The sequence below is a fragment of the Medicago truncatula genome, chromosome 7 (genome assembly GCF_003473485.1).
Source record: "Medicago truncatula cultivar Jemalong A17 chromosome 7, MtrunA17r5.0-ANR, whole genome shotgun sequence".
NCBI classification, from domain to species: Eukaryota; Viridiplantae; Streptophyta; class Magnoliopsida; order Fabales; family Fabaceae; genus Medicago; species Medicago truncatula.
Window position 1 is genome coordinate 56,006,121 of NC_053048.1, and position 18,157 is coordinate 56,024,277.

At 30.4% G+C, this 18,157-nt stretch overlaps 1 protein-coding gene across 1 annotated transcript; it reads right to left on the reverse strand.

Annotated features, from left to right (window-relative positions):
- Positions 1 to 16,847: 16,847 nt before the first annotated feature.
- Positions 16,848 to 18,048, reverse strand: LOC25499744 (uncharacterized protein C594.04c). The gene is made up of 2 exons (XM_013595168.3): positions 17,795 to 18,048; positions 16,848 to 17,720 (listed from the first exon to the last, which is right to left on the reverse strand). The coding sequence occupies exons 1-2, from the start codon at positions 18,020 to 18,022 to the stop codon at positions 16,980 to 16,982; spliced, it is 969 nt and encodes a 322-aa protein (XP_013450622.2). The 5' UTR covers positions 18,023 to 18,048; the 3' UTR covers positions 16,848 to 16,979.
- Positions 18,049 to 18,157: the final 109 nt, after the last annotated feature.

An 18,157-nucleotide genomic window follows, 5' to 3' on the forward strand; every position in this document is an offset into this window, starting at 1 on the left:
TCGACATTGCAAAATCGTGACACGCTTCACAAATCGTGTCACGATTCCAAGTTTTCCAAAACACCAAATTTTGAGCCATCCTCTACAATTTATTTATTATTAATAATTATAATTCTTTGATTGTTCAAAAATAAAAGGGGATTTGCTTATCAATAAATTTGATGATTTAACTTTTTTCCCCCTTGATTTAGATTCTTCTTAATTCTGAAGATTAATATAGCTAACCTTCTATATGTTAATTGAAAATTCATTGATATTTTCTACCCATCCAATGCAATAATAGTAGCTAGCTAAGTACTTTTGGAGCAGCTTATCAGCATCAACTAATACATAGTCCTTTTTTTTTTTTTTAAATTTAAAAAAACTAGCACATTACTGAAAACAAAATCATCAACTTACACAATTTGATCTTGTAAAAAAAACTTATACAATTTGATGATGATGATGGTGATGATGATAAAAGGTTGCATGCTTTTTCTTTTACTTTCATGAAATGAAACGTGATATGCGTACAAAGATAAAGCATATGCATGTATTACATATCACTAATACTTTTTTGAGTGGTGATATATGTACACACTCAAGTGGCATACACAACCTTCCACCCACACAAAATTTTGACATTTGGCAACTGTACCCCAGACAAATACACTCAGCAACTGTTTCTTTCTCTCTTTTCTCTCTCTTCCTTCACCCTCTCTTCTCAGACAATCCGCCGCCGCACCCACCGCCGCCGCCGTCTACCCTTCTCTCTCTTCCTTCATTCTCGTCACCGCCTTTCTCTCTTCTTCACCCTTTTTCTCCTTTCCCCCTCACTGAACACCACCACCGGCCACACCTAACCTCCACCGTCAACATCCCAAAACTCACCACCACCGCCGGTCAACTTCTTTTCCGGCGACGGTGATGGAAACGACGATCTCCCATCCATTTTTTTAGATCTGGGCTACCTCCGTCCTACTCACTCCATTGTCGTCGTTGCCTCCGTCAACTTCTTTACCTCACCGCCACTGTCCCACCAACCTCCCACCACCACCATCACCATCGTCCTCTTCTCCGGCCTTTTGTTTCTTAAACTGCCGGATCCACCGTCCTCATCACCACCGTTCAGATTCATCGCCTGCACAGTCGGTGGTAAAGATAGAGAGAGGGTCGAGAAAGAGTAGAGAGAATGGAAGATAGCAGAGAGAGAAGGGGACTCTCTGTTAGGAGGGAGAGTAAAAGGATTGAAAAAAAAGGTAATGAAATTACCAAAATAGCCTCCTAGTTGGGTGTGTACAAAAAGTGGCATGGGAAAAGGTGTTTATGAATCATTTTCCTACTCAAGTGGATCTTCTACATACAAATGACTCATTTTATAATTTTTTTGCTATTATTTAAAAAAAATATTCTCCAACCCATCACCTCAAAAAAATTGATAGGGTTTCACCAATAACTCTATATCATTATATATTTAAAATTCATTTATTTTCATAGAACTTATTAAATTGGACCAACAAAAAATGAAAAGAGAGAGTGCTTCCAAAGATATCATTTCAACAAACGCTTAACTTTTTTTTACCATAATGAGGGTGTCTTTTTAACATGATGGTAAACAGGGTTCGAACTGTTGTCGTGACATCCAGCTCAACAATTTCAGCATTTTTCTAGTTGAATTAATAGATTTTCATCATTGCCTTTCAACAATATTCATTTATTTTAAATACAATTTATTAATTGAGATCTGGAAAGAAAAAAAAAAAAAAGAGAAGAGAGACGATTCTTCCACATAGCACATATGTACCATTCTCTATAAACACCAAATATATTCACTTTACAAGGGAGAGTATCCATATAAACTTGGTGTTAAGAGGTGAAACACCCACCGTTATAGATGCTCTAAGTGCTAAAGAGGTGAAACATCAAGATTTACAGTTTAGTTCCAATAGAAACACTTTAGGGAATTAACCCATCGTTGATAGTAGAGGTAAGTGCCCCCATGCCCTAGGAAGGAATACTTTCCATAATAGTACTTTGATATATATTCTACTTGTGGCATATTAAGTTTCGGTTGTTCGAGAAAATAATATTTTCTATTCAAAAAGAAATGATTTTATTTCACATCATCAAGATGAGAGTAGGTGGATATTGACACTAGGGAGGGAGGGAAGGGATCTGAGATACTCCTTCAACAACGGTTACAAGTTACAACAGAAAAGCAGCATATAGTACATTCAAGTCCTCCTCCTCCTCATCATCTTCTATATATGCCTGTCTTGTCTCGCATACTAGTGTAGATCTAAAAGTCTTCCCTCTATATATTGCTTTTTTTTGCTTTCGATAATTGTTGTGAGTTCCGTTAACTAATCTCTCCTTTTTATGTGCTATCCATGAACAGTCTATTTTTAATAAATGCGACCTTAATTATATTCAAACCTCAACAGTTTTTATAAATACTACTCCCTCCGTTTCAAAATACATGCCCAATTTTTCCAATGTGCACTATTCATTTGACTTACTTTGACCATACTTTTTAACTAATATATAAATACAAATATTAGCATGTAAGATGTTGTTTGATTTGTCTCGACAAATATTTTCAAAATATTAAATTTTTATAATTTTTTACTTTAGAAAATTAAAGATATTAACAGTCAAAATTATGCATTGGCATATGTGAAGTGGTTGACTTGGACATGTATTTTGAAACGGAGGGAGTTGAATAGAAGAATTTGAACTTTGTGCTTTTAATTAATAATAAAAATAACTTTGCACTTTTAATTAAAACTTGAAGGATTTGCCAAAAAAAGAAAATTGAAAGATTAATGTCTTCACACGACAATTTTAATGTAATATTATATAGTTACTTGATTCTAGTTTATAGTTGTTGATTAAGAAAAGCAAGTAGCACTGCCAGTTTATCTGCTATATCTTGGTATATACGGATGAGGAATGATAAATTAACAACAAAAGCTGTCATCTACCGTATTTTAATACAACTAAGAGTATAATTCAAATATTTTAATCATCTTTAACTGCTTTGAAATGCGTGCCAGTTTGAAATTTCTTCATGGAAGAGCTACGGTATACAGGATTCACATAAGCACCCAAGGGAGAGATTCAAGATTGTAGATTGGCAAACCATGAGTGGTGATTTTTGAATTCATCACTCATCTCTCGTCGTTCTCTTATGTCATGATGTAGAATAAAATTTGGTGTCTATGGATTTTTTTTCTTTCCGTATTAGGTCTATGAGGGCCCATCCTCTTTGATGTTGAAGCTGATGGTTGCTCCATGTTGTTAAGACTTCTACCCAAGCGTAAGTGCATACAACAAATGTAGTCGTGGCCTAGATAATTGATGTATTAATGGTATTCGTTGAAGTGTCCTATCGGACGTGCCATATTTGTTATCGTATCTAAAAGTTAGATAAGTGATAATAGATCTCAATAGTTTGTCCTTTGTACTTCAAACAATTATGCAGAGTTTCATACTATGTCCCTGACTTATGAGTTCCTTAACTCCTCAAAAGAGTGTTAAATATATAGCAAGGTTTTTTGAGAGTTGCTAAACTAAGAAATGTATAAGTAAAATGAAAAGCATAATGAAAAAAAGATAAATTTACCAAACTAAGCTTATGTTGATTGGTTGAATTTGTTAATGAAATGTACTAGTGTGGTATTCAAAGAGAAAAGTAAATATTTGGACCAAAACAACACGGCCTACCGAATTTAGCCTCTTTTAGCTATTTTTGAAGGTAATATGAAATTCTTCTCGTAGCTAGGATTACGTAGTGCCCCACATATGTCTTGTTTATTCCCTTTTTGTGGAGTTTCTGTTTCTCTTATCCATATATGCATCGTTCCCTTGGAACGTGCCTTCAAGTAAATATAGTTGTTTATGTTAGTAGAACTATAAACAAAAAACACAACACGAGTCAAATGTCAAATTTTACTTAACTTTAACCCATAAATCTTTGTAGACGTGAATAAGATCTGTCTATCGCATGTTTTCATTATCTTCGTTCAACCGAATAGAATTGATTTTCCTGTAAATTCAGCTGCTAGCTTATTGTCTAATAGCAACATAATTTTTTTAGGTCTAAACATTTATAGATTGACCTCGTATAACCTCCGATGAAGGGTCCCCACCCTATAAAAGTAGACGTTAGGGGTAATTAAGAAGAGGATGGGGGGTTGCATGTTTATTTACGATGACATAAAGCAAATTGTACCATAAAGTTGGCCCAAGTTCTTCACTCTAGCTACTTAGTCATGCCGGCCGACCGACCTTTCATTAATTAGTTAATCTATTGAAAAATGTATCATTGGTCGAATGCGGTGTCTATCAGTGATCAATCCAAATCATCATCATATAATTTTGTTCTAAACTGGACCACATCCCACTACTTCATGCATAGCCCTTTATTAGATGAAAAGAATCGAACGAGAAAGTACCGGTAGCGTTGGATGACATATATTACTATGAATCTATGATCAGCAAAGAAAACATGAATTTATATTGGATTGGAGTACTGGAAGAAGCACTCTCAAAATGTATCATGTTGGCTATCTTTCAAGATTAACTTATACCATATGGAGAGGACATACATACATGATACATCTCCTGCCTCAACAACTCCAACTATGACCTGAAACATGACCACATTACTAAATAGACACATTTCATGTTTTTAAATAATAAGGGTTAAATATGTTTTTATCATTATAAATATATCGACTTTTTATTTTATTTTTTGTTTATAATTTTTTTTATTTTTAGTTTCTATAAAATTTTCAATCACCATTTTTGGTTCATATTTTTAAGTCAATTCATGTGTTACCTTTGCATTTTTAATAAAATCGTGCATAAATGTGTAAAGTATTGAAAAAACCTCTAAAAAAAAAGAATTTTTTAACAAAATAAGAATTAAATATGAACTTTTAATCGCAAAAAATATAAAATTTCATATTTATTTCATGTTTTATTTATTTTTGAGAAGGGATCCATTGACTTCAAGAGTAAAGTCTAAACACTTACTCTAAATCTTGACCCTTCATTTTAATAATACTTAATGGTTGTGATTAATTCTAATAATTGTTAAGGTGGGGTGTTTTCCTTCTGTGCACACAATAAGCCTCTATCTTTCCTTTCATTCTTCTCTCTCTCTCTCTCAAAAACTTCAATCCTTTTGTTTTAGGGTTCCTTATTAACATGTTGAATCCTTATTTATCAACGTTGCTTCACAGTAAAAATTATGTTTTTTTCCTCCAAAAATCTAGTTAGAGTTTATCCGATACACAATCTTTGATTGTTATTTGATAAGAAATTGAGTTTATGTGCATGTACAGAACGATTGAGGAATATTTGAGGAGCTTAATTGGTTCAATCGTTACTTTGTGGTGTCTCATGGCTTTTGGATGATGGCATACAACACCATTTTTTTTAATTGATTAATACAACCTTGTTCAACAAAAAAAAATTGATTCATGCAACCTTTGTAATGGCAGAAAACACCATATATGAGATAAACAAAGGCAAGTTTAATGGTCATGCACTTACAAAGGTTCCGATCCTTATCCTTACTGATAGGTTTATTGAAAAACTAACAAATTATTAAGAAAATAAAGAGCAAGCAGAAAATTGTTGAAACAAATCTTCATAGGAGAGCAAGGATCGGAACTTTCAATATCTGGATATGCAAAATTGGGTATTTTTTAGATTGCCCTCTCTTGTTTAGAGATAATTACTCTCTCATGATATCAACCAATCAAAATGTAATATACATTGATAACATTAAATGTCATAAATGAGTCAATTTTTTTTAAAAAAAAAATCAATTATAATCATAAAGTAACTTTTAATAATTTTAATTTTTATTTAATTATAGACATGATTACATTAGAGGTCATTTATCTTATTTATTTGTAAAATTTTATTTTTTAAAATATATTTTTATTAAAAATGAAAAAAATTCAGAAATATGATGAAGATATTCATCATCTTCATCTTCTTCATTTGAATCTTCATCATCTTCATTGAATCAAAAAAATTCTACACAAATATCATGAATTAATGTTATATTCACCTCAAATCTTCTTTTAAACACATAAATCAAAACCCTGTAGAGAAAGAGATTTAGTTTCATCGCAAAAAATAAAAATAAAAATTGTCACACTATATATTATTATTATTATTATTAGTATTTTCTAACTCAATATTCAATACCAGCATAAAAATAACCCCAAAATTGAGAGTAGTTTTGCACATCAATTTTGTTGTTTTCAGAACAATCTTAACTTTCGTAAAGCCTTACCCTTCCGCCAGTGACTAAGCCTCCACCATCCGCCTTGCAACATTTGTGAAATTAAGGTTTTGATTTTTGTGTTTAAAAGAAAATTTGAGGTGAATATAACATTAATTCACGATATTTGGAGATATATTTTATTAGAATTTTTTATTTATTTAAAGAAGATGATGAAGATTCAAAGGAAAAAGATGAAGATGATGAACATCTTCATCATATTTCTGGATTTTTTTTTTCATTTTTAATAAAAAATGAGAAAAAAAGATGTATATGTGCTTCTAAGAGAGATAAAGGACCTAAACGGGAAAAAATAAAGATAAAGGACCTAAACGGGGAAAAATAAAGATAAAGGACCAAAGTGTTACAAATAAATAAGATAAATGACCCATAATGTAATCTTGCCTTAATTATATTTAGGTGTTCAATCTTAATTAATTTACATTACAGGACTGACTTAGAACAATTAAAATTTGACATCAAATTTCTTTTATCTGAATGTCCTTAAATTTATCAGTTATATTCATAAAATTTCTTCTTCCCATTTTGATTGTTCAATTTTGTCGTTCCCAACTGCCGCATTTTTAAATTTTCGTGAGAATCGTCGTCGTTAGTTTGATTCCAAATATCGTGAGAATTGTCGTTATTTCCAGTACCACGTCAGGTATGGTGACTTGATTTTTCTTTTTGATTTGATTTTTCTTGGTTGTGAGGTAGTTAATTATGACAATTGAGTAAGTCATCTGTTGTACTTTGAGGGCTGCTAGCAGGTGTTGCCGTTGTGATGTTGTGGGAGTCTGCTAGCATTTTTTTGGTGGCTGCTGAAATGGTTATGTGAAGAGGCTTTTGTTCTTTTGTTTGGACTTAAAGGCTTTGGCTGATAGTCAGGAAGGTCTATCCGTGTTATAAGATTTTATTAGGTTGGCTGCTTAAATAAAAAAAATAAGTCACGATACCTGACACAGTTCTAGAAACAACGATAATTCTCACTATAATTGGAAACTGCGGTAGTTTGGAACGACAAAATTGAACACTCAAAATGGGAAGAAGAATGAAAAAGAAACAAGAATTGATCAATAGGAAAGAATAAAGAAGAAGAAATTTGAATGAAGGAGATGTTTTTGTTCTCACGTTCGGGGTTCTGGAATGGAATAAATTTTATGAATGTAAGTGATGAATTTAAGGACATCCAGATGAAAGAAATTTGATGTAAAATTTGATGTGTTATAAGTCTTGTGGTGTAAATTAATTAAGATTGAACACCTTAATATAAAAAATAAATCATTTGCTGTTTAAAAAAAATTAAATAAAAATTAAAAGTATTAAAAGTTACCTTATGATTAAGATTAACTCTCCTTAAAAAAAAGATTAAGATTAACTCTTTTTATTTTTAGAAAAAATCTACTCATTTATTTGACATTTAATATTACTTATGTATATTGCATTTTGATTGGTTGATATCATGAGAGAGTAATTACCTCTAAACAAAAGAGGGTAACGTAGGCCTCACCGCAAAATTGAGATGCGAAGTATGTACAATTGTTAATCAATTTATTATGAATTAATGACAGACATTAATTAACACCCACCTTAACAATTATTATGAATTAATTACGATCATTAATTATTTTTAAAATGAAGGGCTAAGATTTGGACTGAGTGTCAATTGATCCATTCTCTTTATTTTTTGGAGAGATTTTTATAATATAATAAACTTTTCAGTAAAATTTTGAAAGACTAAAAAGTCGAATAATTTTTTTAAAATGATTAAAACGAAAAACTAGTATATTTATAGGGTCTTTAATTAACTTGCGTATGTTTTACAAAGGAAAATAAGTTTTCATGCTTTTTTATCGGTGTTATTTTTAGTTTATATTATTTTTGTTTGAAAGATTAGGGAACAAACAGATATATGAAAAAATATATACATATGATTTCATCTCATCAAATGCAAGGAACAAGCAAATCTATGAACCCATTTAGCGTTTCAAAAAGAGGTACCATTTTAACTAAGGTTAAATATGTTTTTGGTCCCTATAAATATGTCAACTTTTTGTTTTAGTCCCTCTAAAATTTTCCTTCAACTTTTAGTCCCTATAAAGTTTTCAATCACTATTATATGATAGGTATGAATATATAGACACGCTTTTGTGAAACAAAGTGAAGCATGCAGATACACATCACATGACCATCGATCTCAGGGAGAAGAATTATGATCAGTGGCGAAGCTCGCAAAAAATTTATGCAGGGGTCAACTATAAAAAAGATTTTTTTTTTTTTTAAACAAACATATTAAATTTAAGGATAAAATATATTTTTAGTCTTATAAATTATAATTTAGGGTTAAAAAAATTATTCAATTTTTGTCTTTGTTTTTAATTTTTTAAAAAAAAAAAGTGTTTTTAGTCTTGAATTTAATCTCTAACAAAAAATTAAGGACTAAAATTAACAAATCTTAGGAACATAAAAATCGCTACTCCCTCCGTCTCATAATAACTGTCTCTTTACCATCTTTTCTTTTTCTCAAAATAATTGTCACTTTAAAATATTAATGCAGTATTTATTATTTTTTCCATTATTATACTCTTATTTATTGAATTTCATCCAACTTAACTACATCACTAACTACGATTAATAAGGATGTTTTAGTAATACTAGTTTTACCATCAAAATCAACACAATTAATCATTTCCTTAATAATCATGCATAAACCTCAAACGACTATTTAGAGATGGATGGAGTATTTCGAAACGTTGGCAAAATATGTTTCAAGAACCCAATTTCATCAATAATTGTTTGTTTAATAATAGATTAATAATGTGTTTTCAAATGTTAATAAATAGGTTATTTGCAAGAAACTCATTGTACATTTAATTTGTCTATGACTATTGTCTTGATCATTTTTATTGTTGAAAAAGTTTTCTTTATTGTTGTTATTGAGACGGGAAGTATCAAACCAATACAAACAAAGCTATAAAGTGTGTGGTGCTGGTGGGTTGAGAGTGTGTGAGCCTACAATTGTATTACTTTATTTGTTAAATAAACAAAATATTGTTATTATTTATTATTTATCTCTTTTTGGTATTAATCTTTCGGTTCCTATACGACATTATCAAATAATTTGAAGTTCGACCGAAAGTTAAATAAAGATAGAAAAAATTATTTCACTTAAAATTAAACTTGGGGTAGCTAAATATATATTATTAGGGGTAGTTAAATATAAAAATATACCCACTCGCTCAGAAAAATATTTTTTTTTGGGGTAGCAAGGGCTACCCCTCCCTTGTACTACCATCCGCCCCTGATTATGATAATTAAGATAAGGGAATTTTTTAATGAAAAAAATATATTAAAAATTATAATCCAAATAGTACAAAAAGTATTATTTTATGGTGACAACTAGGGTACCCATGGAAGAATGGTGTATAATTTACCCCAACCAATACACATTAGCCACATAAGCACATTTTTAAGTGGTATACATGAATTATCTTGACCCCACCAACAAATTGTTCATTTTCATTGGTTGGTGGATAAATTACCCACCATTCTTCAAAGGTAATCTAGAAAAAACCTTATTTTATAGATTGGTTTTTAAATAAAAAAGTGAGCATTTTAGTATTTGTGTAAAGATAATTTATGAATAAGTGATTACAAATGTTTTCGGTCTTCTTACTAACTAACGTACTCTCCTATTAAACATAGCTTCCTATATACTCATTCCGTATATGTAAATATCTATTTGATTTTATTTTTGTCTTTAAATGTAAATCCTTTTCAAATTACTAGATGCATTTATTATTTTTTTCTAAACATATCCCTAATTAATACCACTATCTTGTCTTGAAATATGAAAAGTCAAATTTAATACACATACAAACAAAAGACAATTTCGTAATATTAATACACAAAACAGACACATTAATTACAGTGACAACTTTTCTTAAAAAATGTGAAAAATGCAATAGATAGCTACATTAAGGGAGAGAGGGAGTATCTTATATACCAAGAAAGCAATAAATTAAAATATGAGGATCACCTAGTATATATATGTATGTATGAGTGATGATCGATATTCAGGATGAATGAGGCCATAAGAAGGCTCCCATAGCAAAGATTCTCCTTTGTTGAAGATCAGCAATGATTGGTAAGCCATACTGTTTGAGCAAGCAATCAAGCCTCCACTCAGGCATTATCTCATAGTCAGCTTGAGTGTACCTTGGGTAGTGCAATGGCATCTGAAATTCAAACCCACCAGAAGATGATGATGACCTCATCTTCTTTCTCTCTTGCTATTTTATAGAGAGATACATAGACAAAGACCTTTTTGGACAAAATATTTAGAATAAATAGACAATTACTCTCTTGAAATTGTAGTTTCGTCATTTACCTCATGAAATTAACAAAACGTCAATATCCCCTGAAATTGCACAACGTTAATCAATTTAACTCATTCGTCAAATTTTTCTGTTAGTCAACATGACGTTTTGCAAATACCCCCCCTGAAGTTTTGCACTTATGTGCAAAATGCAACCCGAACTTGAAAATTTATATATTTTTTTTCTTATCCTTAACTCAAAAGATATTAAAGACAAACAATTAATGATTAACTTTAATATTTACATGGCTCCTTCATTCTTAAAGGGGCATGCGATAGACGACCAAAGACTACAAGCTAAAGATGATGAACTCTTATCTCAACTTAAATCTAAAAGTTACCTTTGCTAGCTGAGTCATCATCGATGGAAATTACTAAGAAATGTATGTGTTAGAGACATAATGTATTATCCAAATTCTTTAGAGGATATATCACTATTGTAACCTTAAATATTGAAGTTAATCATTAATTGTTTATCTTTAATATCTTTTGAGTCAAGAATAAGAAATAAATAAATAAATTTAAAGTTCAGGGGGCATTTTGCACATAAGTGCAAAACTTCGGGGGGTATTTGCAAAACGTCATGTTGACTAATGAAAAATTTGACGGATGGGGTAAATTGATTAACGTTGTGCAATTTCAGGAGGTAGTTAACATTTTGTTAATTTCATGAAAGTAATTGACGAAACTTACAATTTCAGGAGGGTAATTACCTATTTACTCAAATATCAATGCCAATACAAATGTATCATCAATCTTTCCATACGAATAATCGTGTGACTCAGTCTAGCCGCGTTGCTATTTCTTGCGAGTTATCGCGACCATTTTTTTTGATTACATTTTATCGTGACCATTTGTTTATCTACTGTCAAGGAAAACTTGACATTAGATAGGCTCCAACAAAGTTTATTATTTGATTAAATAAAAACGTCACCTTTTAAGTCATCTGAATGTCCCCTAATTATTTTTTATTTGAATGTCTTTTCCGAAATCTAATGAATGAGTATAAGTAATACTTTTATGTTGTTATTATTGTAAGAGTAAATACTCAATTTGCCCTTGTGACAAAAATATTGAGATCTATTTTGCTCTCCTAACAAAAAATGTAACTTTTAGTTAAAAAAGTTATGTCAAAAAAATGTATGTGAAACTACGAGTGAAAATAAGTTATGTCATGCTACAATGGTCTACGGTATAATCTACGTTTAATCCAAACCAAATCATTTTTTTTAATAGGATAGACCAAAAAAACATTTAGACAGAAAGACCGGATCACAGAGCATAAGAAAAGTCTTTTAAGACCAATCAGACTGGCTTATTTAAACAAATATGAATAATTTTTTATTAGTATTAAATATATTATATTTTACACTTCAAATTAAATTATAAATTGGTTAACATGTCCGGTTTACGTTTATTAATCTACATTGTTTTTCTCATATTTAATTTTATTATTATAAACTAGAATTGAAATATCATATCATATCATGCATAATCAAAAAAATTAAATGTCATGTTAAATAATAAATGAAAGTTTAATATTATCAAATTGATAATTTGTCACTCTATGTAAACGTAAATCAAATTATCTATTTAAATACGTTCATATGAAGTAGACTTTTGAACATGCTAACATGTCATATCAGACTTTTAAAAAGTCAAACTCCGACAAAAAGAAATAAGCTTATGAACAGCTACATGTTAGATTTAAACCTTAATATTTTTTACCGTTTAAACTTAAACATTGCAAAGTTTAATTTGACCTAACCTATTCTCACCTCTATGTATTAGTGTAAGTACGCAGCCTATATTGATTAAACTCAATTAATATATAATAAATTTATGAAATATAATCCAGAAGTCCTAGCTCAACTGGCAAAATGCCGAAATTGTTAGGCCGGATGCCATGACCGGGGTTCGAACCCCGGTACCTTCACTTATGTGTGTGAGTTTATAATGGCTTTGCCATTTCGTCTATCTACCAAAAAAAAAAAAAAATTATGAAATATAAGGTTGTTTTGGTGGTTAAAGTGAAAGAAAAGGTATAAATGCGTTTTTAAATTTGCTTTCCATCTTGAACAAAATACTAACATAGAAGTATACAACGGTGCGTAACATAGAGAAAAAAAAAAATTCACGACATGGTCACAAAGGCTATTTATCACTGCATGATGCAATTCGTGATAAAAATCTTTTGAGTTTTTCTAATTAGACTCTGTTTAATTCTGGTTACACCTTAAAATGATAAAATTATCCTTCCATAAAATTTAATTTTTAAAAAGCATCTTTTTTTTTTTTTGGTTACACTCTAAAATTCCTCTTCAGTTTAAGTAGGTCATGTAAACTTAGTTTCAGTAGGTCATGTAAACTGAATTTAAGTGTACATACTTAAACTCAGTTTAAGTAGGTCATATAAACCGAGTTTAAGTGTACATTTAAAAGTTCAATCTTGTTCAATGATTCTACGTAATCTCAGTTTAAGTATGTACATGTAAACTTATTTTAAGTAGGTCATGTAAACTAAGTTTAAGTGTACATACTTAAACTCAGTTTAAGTAGATCATGTAAACTTAGTTTAAGTAGCTCATGTAAACTTAGTTTAAGTATACATACTTAAACTCAGTTTAAGTAGGTCATGTAAACTCAGTTAAGTAGGTCATGTAAATTGAGTTTAAGTGTACATCTAAAAGTTCAACATTGTTCAATGATTATACGTAATATCAGTTTAAGTAGGTTATGTAAACTAAGTTTAAGTAGATTATGTAAACTAAGTTTACATGAACCTACTTAAACTGAATTTAAGTTAACACCAACAATGTAAAACTGAAACTGTCGTACAGTGCAGTTGAACAAGAAGAAGAAAATTGAAACCAGCGTTATTGAAAAAGAAGAAAAAATTCACTTATTTATATACAATCGAGTATGAATGAAAGATATTTTGATTCACTCTTTAATCTTCCATAGAGATTAATTGAACATCATGATTGTTTAATCGTTGGTGGGTGAAAAAGAGTGAAATTTTAGAGTGACAATGAATCAAATCAAGATTTTATGAAAATTTATATAAAAGGATGATTTTGGTATTATCAAAAAAAATTTAAAAAAACTGGGTGTAACCAGAAATATATAGGGTGTGAATAGAAAAACTCAAATCTTTTTGATGCAATTTGCGATAAAAAGATTCGTGAAAAATAGCTTCGTTGGATAAAATATGGAGTAATTTATTTAAATTGACCCTCTAATATACGTGAAATCTGAAAAATGAGAATGTAAAAATAAAAATACATATTTTAATAATATGAGATAGTTCATATTTTTTGACAAATTAATATGCAAAGAGTCTAGAAAAGTGTCATAGATGTTGGATTTTTGTCATGATTTTTTCAAGGCGTGTTAAGCACCCTATATTATTCAACCTTTAAATCACTTTTTTAGACTTCCCGTATATTACAGGGTTAAAATAGGAAACATTTCAAATTACATATTTAAAATATGTGTTTTTATTTTTACAGAGTCATTTTGAAGACATGTGTATATTGAAGGGAAGAGGTAATTTTATTTTAGGTTAAATATGTTTTTGATCCCTATAAATATATCAACTTTCGTTTAATCACTATAAAAAACTTCAACTTTTTGACCCTATAAAATTTTCAATCGCCACTTTTGATCCCTATTTTTAAACCACTAAAATTTATTTTAGGTTAGAAATAAGTCGGTTCGAATTGAACTCGACATAGCTCGATTTGATAAGAATCTATTCAACTTTAAATTCGACTCGAGTCTAATACAAACTTTACTATTGATTGAAACTTGACTCGATTAAAGTTTACCCAGAACTTAGTCCGACTCGTAGCTCAAATCACATTACTTGAAGGTCAATTTTTTTTTAATATTTTTTACGTTAGCTCGAACTCACTCGATTCAAGTTTACGAATAACACAGTTCGACTCGTTAGCTCTTGAGGTGTTCGTCGTGTGGTTTGGATCGGTTTTAAGCAAAAACTCATCAAATCCAAGGATTAAATTATATGCGGTTCAATTATGTTTTGGATGATTAATTTGGATCATATTTTGTATTCAATCCAATTTAACGCGGTTTAATTTGGATCAATTTTTGGATTCCAAATTATAAATTTTAACTTTTTTTATTAATTATAATCTTTTAAAAATATGGTAAAATAGTAGGTTTGATTCAAAATATAACAAGTAATTTATTATCTTTGAAACATGTGAAATAATAACAAAATTAATTAGATTAAACTCATATGTAGTATTAAAAGAATTAAGAAGAAAAAACTAACAGCTTAATATAATATATTATACTTATAAATAATGGAAATATGTACTAAGATATATGTATGCGGTTCGGTTTGATTTGGTTCGGTTTTGAAAAATCAATCCAAGATCCGAGCAGCTTTCACAAAATAACATCCAAACACATTCAATAAAAGTCAGTTTTGTGTGGTTTTCGTTTTTTTAATTGGTTTGCGGTTTTGATTTTGATCGGTTTAGATTTGACCGGTTGAACACCCTAGTTAGCTTAAATCACATTACTCAAATGGAGAAATTCATTTTTGGGTCCTTAAATTGGTACACACGTGTACACAATACTCATTTTTAATTTTTTAACGTTAGTACCTAATAAACATTCAATTCCTCCAAGCCAGCACCTCACACAAATTTCTTAAACGGAATCCATTAATCATCTATCAATAACTTTATATCATTACATTTCATTTTTTAATATCAAATATGTGTGGGACCCACATGTATATGAGATGCTTATTTGAGACCTCCAAACTCATTAAGCACTCAACTTTTTTGCATAAATGGTGGTACCTAATAGGTTCCAAGTCTTATAGATTAATTGATGGTCTTAAGCAATTGCTAAACTCTTCAAAAAAGTAAATAATTACTAATTTTTTAATTAAATTAGCAATAATAATTCTTTTAAAAATTACATACAAAAATATTAGAGGAAGTCGTCCTCATAATTGACTCAGTATTGCCTAACAAATTTTAAATTTAGTTAATTATTTTTTGTATAAAAAATAAGCTAACTATTTTTAGTGTATATTCATGTTCACAATCTTTTATTTTATTTTTTATTATAAATATAATCGAGTCAGCTCATGAATCAAACGAGTTGAACCACATATATATCTTGAGTTCAACTTATTTGGTTAATGAACCAAGTTTAACGAATCAATTGTCGAGTGAAATTCAAAATTTTGTTCGAGTTTGCTCGATTCATTGTCAATCCTACTTCTAGCGTCCAAACTCTCGTTTGATGCTTCAATGGTTTATTCAGACATCAATGTTTTCAAAATGACAACAAAGTCCTCCTACCAACAATACTTCACTACAACATGAAATTTGAAAATGACAACCTGAATTGATTGATTGTGCATTTGAAATTTAGAATCCTACTTTGAGTAAGCAGTTCATTCATATGTATTTTTTGATTCAAGGATATTCATGAAATTTAATTTCTATCTTGCATTTCTTTGAAACATGCAAACTTTCAAAAAAGTTGATTCAAGCACTTTCGATTCATCATAAACCTTAGGATAAATGATCCACTATAGAAATTTTTAGGTTTATGTCTTGAACCTACTTTTTTTGGACTTTAGTTTGAGTACAAATAAAGTTTTAAGTCGATGAGAGTTGATAAGTGTCAGTTGATAAGTGTTAAATTGACGTTAGTTTAATTACCTATGTATTTTAAGGCACTTGTTGATTTATATTTCATGAAATGAAAAATCTCCAATTCTTATAAATATTACTAAGTCAAGTCCATATTGATTTCCTTGTATTTTTACCTTGTTTTTCACATATTTTGAGTAAATTATAACAAAGTAATAAATGGAAAAAGCAAAGGGTTAAAAAGAGGCCAATCGATTTGTTCGTCTGGTGAGTAGATCAAATGTCAGCGATTCAAGGTAGAGAGTTCAAAGCTGGGACAAGGCAAATTTTCCCATGTAATATGGAGAATTAGTCATGCTAGACTGACTATATATATAGTGAGAGAAATCTCGCGAAGGCATCGGGAACATGAAATTATGCGAATTTCTTTTCACTATAAACAACGTTTTCCTTGATTTAATAATATGTTAAAAATTAGCTGAAAGCAAATTAGAGTTATTTGTTTCACTGTAAGAAATTAGAGTTATCTATGTAAAAGATATATGGAAACTTAATATAAAATATTGAAAATTAATTGATTTCATCCACAAAAAGAATTAAGATTTTAAAATCCCACCAAGTTGAATATAAATAAGTGACAGTGTCTCATAATGAAGAAACAACAAAAGATGGATCAGGCATTCTTAGTTTTATTGAGTGGTAAATTAGGATATGATGATGAGTTGAACTTGAAGCAGGGGATCCATACAGAAGTTGTGTTCTGATACTTCCTATATGCTTCTACTCTTTCGTCTTGTTTCAACATTCTTTGTTCCACAAGTTTGGTCACATAACCCAAACACATTGTGTTGAGCAATGCTCCTATAAAGGTCCACCCATACCCCAAGTTCCAACCAAATACTACAAGTCCCCACCACCATAGCTGCTCACCAAAGTAATTAGGATGCCGAGTATAGTACCACAAACCACTCTCAAGGATCATATCATTACTCATCATCATCATCACAAAATTGTAAAGTTGATTATCCGCAAAGTATGCTATGAGGATGCCAGATACACACACAACAACAGCTACCAAGTCCCAGATGTTCAAAGGCTGATTTACTGAGTGGATAACATAAAAGGGAAGTGACAATCCAATGAGCAACAACTGGTGAGGTAGGTAGATGGAGAAAAAGGAAGCCCACCACCAATGTTTTCCATATTGTTGAATCATATCAGTGAAACGCCAATCTTCCCTTGCACCCCATTGCCACTTCTCTCGTCTGAAGTAGTTGTGGATGAGTCTAATACTCCACACCCAAGTCAACAGGATCACTATCCTTGACCTCCAGAAATCATAGTGAGCCAAAGGGTGGGCTGCATAATAATGGACAAGCATCACAGGTATCACTGTCCAATAAGGGTCAATCATCTGCATAACATAAATATATATATATCAATCATAGTGATTAAAAGAAGGAAGAAGATATACGGATATATACCCACCCAGTGGCTGGATTGGATTAGAGCGATGAGCCAAAAGAGGATATTGACGTTGAAGAAGAAAAGGAGATTGACTAATAGGAGGGGGTGGCGATAGCAGAATGGGTGATCAGTTGCATTATTAATGAATGAGAGGTAGAAGATAATGGAGGGAAGAGGAGCCAAGAATGCTATCACAGCGTTCTTCAAATTGCTGGTACACCCCATCTTCATGCTCATTTCAATATTCATGCCTTCCTCTTTATATATTATAGCTAAAAACTGAAGAATTAATTAATGAATATCCAATTAATAAATAATTAAACAAACTTCAGTTTTCTGCTTAATTAATTGTGGGTTCCCCACAATACTACATAGCATTAGGCA

What these genes read in the sequence shown, in the direction of transcription:
- LOC25499744 (XM_013595168.3), bottom strand. Translation starts at nt 18,022, where the DNA reads ATGAATATTGAAATGAGCATGAAGATGGGGTGTACCAGCAATTTGAAG. An exon ending in TAATCCAATCCAGCCACTGG is followed by an intron (nt 17,721 to 17,794) that starts GTGGGTATATAT and finishes TATGTTATGCAG; the next exon opens with ATGATTGACCCTTATTGGAC.